A 9,663-nucleotide genomic window follows, 5' to 3' on the forward strand; every position below is an offset into this window, starting at 1 on the left:
TTAGTATTTTCAAGTCATTCCAGCAGACATGACCCACATGAATATGCTGCTAAACTGATGAAGGAATAAGCTACTGAATTGCTGTGGGGGACAGTTCTGAAATTTGCGATACAAACAATGATTTTAAAAATGTTTTCTAATTCCCAAGAAAGCCAAACACATTGCCACCTTAGCCCTCTATACTTTTATAGTATACTGAGAGATTTCTATATTACACAGTAAGATTGAATGAGCAATAGAGAGAAAAGAACGTCCACTATCTACCATTTGATGATGCTTAAATCTTGGTTCACAGTCCTTTGAGAAAAAAGAAAAGGCATTGAACCAATGGTGTGCAGCTGCAGATCTAAACTCTTCACTGAAGATCATTTCAAACTCCAAGGAGTGATTATCTATGAAGCACACTGTTGGACCTGACTTATAACTCATTAGAAAAGTTCAATGGACTAGTAAAGTCTGTGTTCTCTTGTTGGGATTTAGACCTCTTCTCACCATGTCATTACGCAATTCAAAAGCTTTGTCCAGTTCTCCAGCAATGCAACAACCATATATCAAAAGATTATAAGCCACCGTATCAGGCTTCAAACCACTGCTGATCATGGAATCCCAAATCCTCATTGCTCCAGGCAAATCACCTCTCCTACAAAATTCATAAATAACTGTCGAGAAACTAATACAATCTGGGGAGATGCCGTTATCTCTCATTTCAACTAATGTGTCAGTAGCTTTATGAATTTCACCCAATTTACAGAAGCCGCGAATAAGTATATTATAAGTGACAGCATTTGCAAGAAAGCCTTTAAGCATTGCATTATGCAGCTGCATAGCCTTCTCCATGTATCCTTCTCTTGTTAGGTGGTCAAGGAAGCAAGCATAAGTAAACTGGTTTGGCATCAAACCAGTAGCTAGCAACTCTTTGCACAAGATCTCTGCTCTATCAGCTAACCCAGCCTTACACAAACTATTTATCATCACTGTGTATGTCAGAACATTAGGAATGCTCCCTTCACCCATCATTATATCCCAACAGCCTAATGCCATTTTAAGATCACCATCTTTCCCATATGCATCGACCATACTGGTATATATTACATTGTCAGGCCTCAGACCATGGTCATGCATCTTCTTCAATATATTTATTACCTGTTTCTTATCATGTTTTAGAGCTCCATAAATAAGTATACCATAACATACGAGGTCCAAGTTCATTCCTCTTCCTGCCATCTCATTACTAGCACTTAATGCATCTTTTAGTCTTCCCTCCTTGCAAAGACCATAAAGAAGGGCAGAGAAGCACATCTCATTTAGTTTATGATTTTCTTTTTGAAGGTCATCCACAAACTTTTCCGCCTCAGATGTTCTACCTACAGAGCAAAGACCAGCTATCAGAGACCTATAGGTGTATGTATCAGGGACAAGACCCCTCTCCACCATCTCATTGAACAATTCAAAGGCCTTAGTCGTGTTTCCCCCTTTACAGTATCCTTCAATCATGACATTATAGGTAACTTCATTTGGAGTGACATTTACTCTCACCATCTCATCAAACAGTTCCCTTGCATCATCCAGCAAGTTTGCATGGCAAAGACCGGAGATAAGTGCAGTGAAGGTGTACGTATTTGGTGAAATTCCTTTGCCTGTCATCTCATGATAAAGTCTAAATGCCATGTGAACTTCCCCTTCTTTGCAGTATCCATCTATCAATGATGTATATGTCACAACAGTTGGAGTCATTCCTTTATCAAACATCTTGTTGAGCACAAAGTGTCCTGCATTAGGTTTTCCTGCCTTGCAATAACCGTTGATCAACGAGTTATAGGGATAGACAGATGGTTCCGCCCCAGAACCAAGCATATCATTGAAGACATCAACTGCTGCGTTCAATTTCCCACTTTTGCACAAAGTGTCAATGATAACGGAGTAAGTTATACCATTTGGTAACAGCCCATTCACTCTCATTCTCTCCCAAAGAAACACTGCCTCCTCCAACTTCCCATCTTTAGACAACGAGTTCATTAAATTAGTATAAACAATTAAACTTGGCACTGCCCCAACCTTCATCACCTGATCAACCAAGGAAAATGCAGCCATAATATCCCCAAATCTCCTTAGCCCATCAACCACAGTAGACAGAACACCATTGCTTGGAATAAAGCCCAAATCCAACATCTCATCCATCAATTTTCGAGCAACACCAAATTGATCCACTCTACAGAGCCCCAAAACCAGAGTTTGGTATGTGACAACATCAGCATTCAACCCCTTGCAACCCAACAAATTTTTCACCTCAACAGCCTCCTGTACTCTCCCACCCTTGCAAAGCCCATGAATCAATACATTATACATGTTGACATTCAATTCACAGCCACTCCTTTCAACCCACTTCACCATTTCCTCAGCTTTGTCAAAGTCCTTCAGCTCACACCAACTCTTAACCACAGCTGTGGACATGTAACAGTCAGGCTGGACACCCCAACCCACTACCTCATCAAACAAACTGAGAGCTATATTGTATCGCCTTATTCGAATCAGTCCACCAAAAACAGCACCTAAAGTCCTAAACTCAGCCATTAGTCTACATTCTCCCATAAGCCTCAGAATCAACACAGCATCCAATACTTTCCTATTCTGAACATAGCTCTGAATCAGCAAATCGAAACCCAAACTCGAAACAAAATTAAATCGTTTATACGAATTCAATAATTCCTCAAAAACTAATCTGGGATTCAATCCTCTTTGAAGAAGGGTCTGCAAGAGCGAACAAGCAGGCCAGAAATGATTGGACTGTACTAAGGCATGAACCAGAATGCAAAACGACGCAGTGGAATGATGAAAGTTCTTATGAAGCCCCAGAAAATTGAAGAAGCGCAGAGCTAACCTGGAGTCGTCTAGGGTATGAAGAAGCACCCGCTCGATGTGACGGGGTTTGAGTCGGGTCGAAAAGAAGGGATCATTGAGGGCAATATTCCAACTCTGCCTTCCCCTAACAATGCCGTTTAGGGTTCCTATGAAAGTTTCGTCATCGTCAATGTGGTTACGCTCTGCATTCTTGAAGGTACAGTTGGAGCGTACAATTGAAATGAACTTCCTTTCGGGTCCCAAATTCAATAAGGGCCGGCGCGGCCGAAGGGAAAGCTTCATCTTCCGGTATAAAAATGCATACAGATTGTGGGTTGAAGTATAACTAAACTCTAAACCTCTCGAAATTCAAGAAGAGTCGTGCGTGAGGGTTAGGGTTCAGACTGGGACTGAACTTAATGTCATGGCCCTGAGAGCTGGAGAAGGAGAAGAGAATGGGAGGAGTCTCGGATCAGAAGAGAAGGCTGCAAAAATGTTAAGTATAGGAAGTCACGGACCAAAACGTTGTCGTTTGAAGACGAGCAGTTACGCGGCGGTTATTGCTAATTCAAACGGTGTCGTATGAAGCGGCTGGAATAAGGTGGTTGGCCAGCTAATCCAAACGACGACGTATGAAGATGGGAGTTGAAGGCTGGTCTCAGAGCTCCTTTGCTGGGCTACAATGGTGAATAATGAAGAAAGATTTAGGGCCTTGCAAGAGAAGCAAGCTGAGTTTGAGGCAAGGTTGGAAGCAAGTAATCTTGAGCAGAATACAACGATCACTGCTGGGCAACAGAGAATAGAGGACTCTATCCTGGAGCTTAGAGCTCACATGGTGGAGTGGAAAGACGAGATTATTGAGCTGTTAAGGTTGAACAGACCACCCCCACCTTCCATGGACCAACCCTCAGTCCATGGACAACCCCCACCTCCTCAGCAGAGTCCAGGAGAAGGCAGTGTAGATCTAAGAAGAAGACCGGGAAAAGAGCCTGTTGATGGAGAACAAGTGGAGGTGGAAGAAGTCTCTGATGGAGATGATGGCTTGCCAGAACACCCTTTTGGTTACCATGGATTTCCTGGGAATGCAGCTAGGCAAGGACTGGCTAGGAGAGTACACTTTGGGGCAAGAGCTGGCCAAAACAACCCAGGGGGTGAGCAAGGAATGAGGTATAAACATGAATTTCCCTCTTTTGATTATGAGAATCCAAGACGGTGGGTAGTTAGGTGCGAGAGGTTTTTTATGTTAGCCAGAATCCCCAGGGATGAAACCATGCATGTTTTATGTGTAAACTTAACTGGCAAGGTGGCTATGTGGTATGAGGCATACTTAAATGGATTAAGGGAAGGGTTTCAATGGCCTAATTTTGCAAATGCAGTTGTAAAGAGATTCTGTGGGAGTAATATTGATGTAATGGAGGAGTTTTCTAATTTTAAACAGTGGGGGTAATGTAGTGGACTTTTCTGATAAGTTTGAGGAGTACAAAGGCTTATTAGTGCAGATCTACCCCTACTTGACTGATCAATATTTCCTGGATAGCTTTGTGGTGAGGTTAAAGCAACAACTTAGATGTTTTGTGAGAACATCTAAGCCTAATAGCTTGGAGGATGCCATTTGGTTGGACAGGCAATTTGAGAAGGGTTTGAAGGTGAATGATTCACAGAAGACCAGTTCCCAACCTACCCAAAAACCATCCTATGAACACAGCCACCCAACAGAACCTATAACCCTAGACAAAATGAACCAGCAAAAACCCAAAACAGCCAGAATATCACCAGATCTACAGCCTCAAACAATCTCCACTCCAATGCTAGATCACCTGAAATCAGTAAGTTCAGAGATCAACTTAAGGAGCAAAACAGATGTTTCAGATGTTTTGAGCCTTGGAACCCTGGTCATAGATGTAAAAGTCCCACTTTTAATATCATTGAAGGGGCTGATTTTCAAGAAAATGCAGAGGGAATGAGTGGGGACCAAGATGAGAATGTGGAATCCTTAGTAGAACCAGAAACAGAAGAAGTGGAGATTACTATGAATGCAGTGATTGGATGGGAAGGCCTAAACACTATTAAGTTGCTAGGCATCATTAATAGGCAGCAGGTTACCATACTGGTGGATAGTGGGAGCACACATAGCTTTGTGGACCCCAGGGTGCTTGATCAACTGAGGATTGTTCCTGACAAGGCTGAGACACTACAGGTTACAATGGCCAATGGGGAACAGATGGTTTGTGATCTAGTGTGTAAGGGGTTCAGATGGCAGATACAGAAAGAAGATTTTGAGAAGGATCTGAGAGTTCTTAAGTTAGGGGGTTGTGATATAGTCTTGGGAATGGACTGGATTGACTTCTTTGCATCAATCTAGTTGCATACTAGACCTCCAGGCATATCCTTCCACAAGGAAGGAAGAAAAGTGTTGTTAAAAGGCTTGACTAAGGACATTGTGTTACAGCAAGCTACCAAGAAAGAGGTCAGGAAATGGGTGAAAGAAGGAATACAAGGATATATGTTACAAGGGTTACTCCAAGAGATCAGAACCAAAGAACTAGCAGAATCTCACCCTCCAGAACTATATGAGATTCTGCAAGAATACCAGCAGTTGTTTGAGGAACCAAAAACTCTACCTCCTAAAAGACCATTTGATCATATGATACCCTTGCTACCAGGATCCAAACCAGTAAATTCAAAGCCCTACAGATATTCTTTTTTACAAAAGAACACCATTGAGAAAATGGTAGGGGAAATGCTGACAGCTGGAATTATTGCACATAGCACCTCTCCTTTTGCCTCTCCTGTTTTATTAGTGCCTAAGAAGGACAACTCATGGAGGTTTTGTGTGGACTACAGAGCCTTGAATGGCATAACCATAAAGAACAAATTTCCTATCCCACTCATAGAAGATCTGTTTTCAGAATTGGCCAAGGCTAAGGTGTTTTCTAAATTAGATCTAAGAGCTGGCTATCACCAAGTAAGGATGAAACAAGGGGAAGAATACAAGACAACATTTAGGACACACCAAGGACCGTATGAGTTTAAAGTCATGCCATTTGGGTTGACAAATGCCCCAGTTACTTTTCAGGCCCTTATGAATCATGTGTTTCAACCCTTAATCAGAAAAACAGTCCTTGTCTTTTTTGATGACATCCTTGTCTATAGCCCTTCATTTGAAAGTCATTGGGAGCATCTGAGGGAAGTTCTAAGGATAATGAAGTGCAATCAGTTGCTGGCTAAGTTGAGCAAATGCTCATTTGCTAAAAAAGAAGTGGAGTATTTGGGACATATCATCTTTGAAAAAGGCTTGCAGACTGATCCAGAGAAGTTAATTGCTGTGAGGGCTTGGCCAAAACCAGCTAATATCAGGGAGTTAAGGGGATTCCTTGGTCTAACAGGGTACTACAGGAGATTCATCAAGTCATATGGCACCATAAGTAGACCCTTAACTGACATGCTAAAGAAAGATGCATTCCAGTGGAGTTCAGAGTCTGAATATGCTTTTGATCAGCTTAAACAGGCTTTATGTTCAGCACCAGTATTGTCACTTCCTGATTTTAGTAAGGAGTTTGTGGTAGAAGCTGATGCTTGCCACAAAGGAATGGGGGCAGTCTTGATGCAAGAGGGAAAACCAGTAGCTTACTTTAGTAAGGGGTTTGGTCCTAAACACTTGGGGCTTTCTATTTATGAAAAAGAATATCTATCCATCATTAATGCCATAGATAAATGGAGGCCATATCTTTGTGGGGGGCATTTCATTATCAGAACTGATCATCAGAGTCTTCAATTCTTGTTAGAGCAGAAGATCACTACTGCAATGCAGCAGAAGGGCCTTACCAAATTGCTTGGGCTCAGCTATGAAATTCAGTATAAAAAGGGAAGAGAGAACTGTGTGGCTGATGCCTTATCTAGGAAAAGAGATGTGGCACAAGCTGAGCTAATGGCCATTACCATTGTCAGGCCATTATGGATTGAGGAGGTGCTCAAAAGCTATGAAGGGGATGAATTAGCTACCAAGGTGTTGACTGAATAGTTAGTGGTACCAGAAGCAGGATCAAAATTCACTGTTACTGAGGGTTTGATCAAGTACAAGGGAAGACTTTATGTTGGGGTTTCAGGAGATTTGAGAAGCAGGTTGTTAGCTCAGATGCATAAGTCTCCTATTGGGGGTCACTCAGGCCAGCAAGTAACATACCACAGGTTGAAACAATTGTTTTATTGGAGGGGAATGAAGAATGAAGTCATAACAGCAGTCAAGACATGTGAGGTGTGTCAGCAGTGCAAAGAGGAAAATGTGGCCTATCCTGGACTTTTACAACCCCTCAAAATTCCAGAACAGGCTTGGCAAAGTATATCAATGGACTTTGTTGAGGGACTTCCCATGTCAAATGGTAAGGAGGTAATAATGGTGGTAGTGGATAGATTTACCAAGTATGGACACTTCATAGCTCTCTCACACCCTTGCACAGCTGAAAAGGTGGCTGAGATTTTCATGGAAAACATCTACAAACTTCATGGAATTCCCCAGGATATTGTGAGTGATAGAGACAAAGTCTTCCTAAGCAAGTTTTGGCAATCCTTATTCAAACAACTGCAGGTGAAACTGAGCATGTCAACAACTTATCATCCTCAATCTGATGGTCAAACAGAAAGAGTCAATAGATGTCTGGAAACTTATCTAAGGTGTATGGTTTTTCATAAGCCAAAAGCATGGAGTAAGTGGCTTCACCTAGCAGAGCATTGGTACAACACTAACTACCACACTTCTCTACAATGCTATCCTTTCCAGGCTCTATATGGGTATTTACCCCCAGCTATAACCTTTGATGTGGTAACAGAAGGAGAAGGTAATGAGTGGTTTAAGGAAAGGGCCACCATGGTGGCCATCCTTAAAGAAAATTTACAGCAGGCTCAGGCAAGAATGAAGCAGCAAGCTGACAAAAATAGAAGTGAAAGAAGCTTTGAAGTTGGGGATTGGGTATATTTGAAGATACAACCCTACAAGCAAGTGTCATTAGCCATTAGGTCCAATGTTAAACTCACTGCCAGGTTCTATGGACCCTATATGGTCACAGCCAAGGTGGGAAAAGTAGCCTACAAGCTGCAGTTACCCCCTGGAACTACCATTCACCCAGTGTTTCATGTGTCACAATTGAAGAGAAGAGTGGGAGAAGGATTGAGTTCACAAGCCACCTTACCTCTTACTGATCAAGATGGGATGGTCCTGACACAACCCTTGGCAGCTCTGGGAAAGAGATTAATTAAGAAGAATAATAAGGCAGAAGTGGAAATTTAGTGCAATGGGCAAACTTGCCCAAGGAAGTAGCTACATGGGAGAACTACCATCACATCACAAGGCAGTTCCCAAATTTCGATCCTTGGGGACAAGGATCCACTGAAGGAGAGGGCAATGTCATGGCCCTAAGAGCTGGAGAAGGAGAAGAGAATGGGAGGAGTCTCGGATTAGAAGAGAAGGCTGCAAAAATGTTAAGTACGGGAAGTCAGGGACCAAAACGTTGCCGTTTGAAGACGAGTAGTTACGCGGCGGTTATTACTAATCCAAACGGTGTCGTATGAAGCGGCTGGAATGAGGTGGTTGGCCAGCTAATCCAAACGACGACGTATGAAGATGGGAGTTGAAGGCTGGTCACAGACGACGCCGTATCACCACGCCTGAGCTGGATTGTTCCCAGCGAGAAAATCGGAGTTTGTTAGGATATTTTGGGATGAATCCCAACTTTAAATTATTGTTTTTTGGAGATGTTTTTTATGTTGTTTTTGGTTTGAAGTTACAGAACCCTAATTCCTCTTTATCTAAAGTTTTCTATTCTTCTTCTTCATCTATTTCCTTATGCTATTTCCTTTCTGTTTTTGCTGCCTAAACCCAAGGGTTGTGACACTTAATGATGACTGAGACAGTGCCATTGCAGTTGGAAATGAGATTGCGATTTGCGAGGGAAAGGAAGGCATTGATGGACTGTGTGCTTGTACAAACATTTGGGAGGAGCAAGATACAGTTATACAGGACTGGTGCTTTGGAGCGGCGCCGTGTAACCAACTACTTAAGTTCAAAATTTGACCCAATATATCATACAGGACTCTTAAAACTTATATTGACGGGCTGTTTGGTTGTACCATTGGAAGGAAGGAATTAGGGGAAAAGAATTGTAATTCGATGGAAAAAAAATAAGGTGCGAATAAAATATAAATTCAAATTATAGTGTTTGGTATGTAGGTGGGAATAAAGTAGGAATTCAAATTACAGTGTTTGGTATGCAGGAATAAGGCAGGGAATTGAGAGGGAATAAGTGATACAATGACTGAAATACCCTTATGTAATGATGAGAACTGATTGTATTGTATTAACAGAACCTAATTACAATGAGATCAGATGATGTGAATACATACAATAGAGAGTCACAGTGTGACAAAGATAAGAAGTAGAGAGTCACAGTGTGATAAGGATAAGAAGTTCTAAACAGACTCAGATACGTAGAGTCCTAATACTCCCCCTCAAGCACAGTGTATACTAGTAACCTGTAGCTTGTCCTTTAGAAAGAAAATCTAGGTCCAGGCAGAGCTTTGGTGAAGATATCAGCAAGTTGATCCTTTGTGGAGATGAAGTTGACTTGGATATCGCCCGAAGCTACTCGATCACGAACAAAATGATAATCAATCTCCACATGCTTGGCGCACATGAAAGATTGGGTTGGCACTCATATATGTAGCTCCTAGATTATCACACCATAATTTTGGAATGGAAATACCCGAAATCTGTATCTCACGCAGTAATGACATAATCCATAGAACCTCAGCACAAACATCTGCAAGAGCTTT

At 41.9% G+C, this 9,663-nt stretch overlaps 1 protein-coding gene across 1 annotated transcript; it reads right to left on the bottom strand.

The window, feature by feature from the left end:
• Window positions 1-46: 46 nt before the first annotated feature.
• Window positions 47-8,871, bottom strand: LOC109146945 (putative pentatricopeptide repeat-containing protein At5g59900). The gene is made up of 2 exons (XM_019294593.1): window positions 8,732-8,871; window positions 47-3,259 (listed from the first exon to the last, which is right to left on the bottom strand). Exon 2 carries the CDS (start codon window positions 3,139-3,141, stop codon window positions 439-441), a length of 2,703 nt encoding a protein of 900 aa, XP_019150138.1. The 5' UTR covers window positions 3,142-3,259; window positions 8,732-8,871; the 3' UTR covers window positions 47-438.
• Window positions 8,872-9,663: the final 792 nt, after the last annotated feature.

Source organism: Ipomoea nil, unplaced genomic scaffold (genome assembly GCF_001879475.1).
Source record: "Ipomoea nil cultivar Tokyo-kokei standard unplaced genomic scaffold, Asagao_1.1 scaffold1952, whole genome shotgun sequence".
Taxonomy (NCBI): Eukaryota; Viridiplantae; Streptophyta; class Magnoliopsida; order Solanales; family Convolvulaceae; genus Ipomoea; species Ipomoea nil.

Coding starts and splice junctions, on each gene's coding strand:
- LOC109146945 (XM_019294593.1), bottom strand. CDS start 3,141: ATGAAGCTTTCCCTTCGGCCGCGCCGGCCCTTATTGAATTTGGGACCC.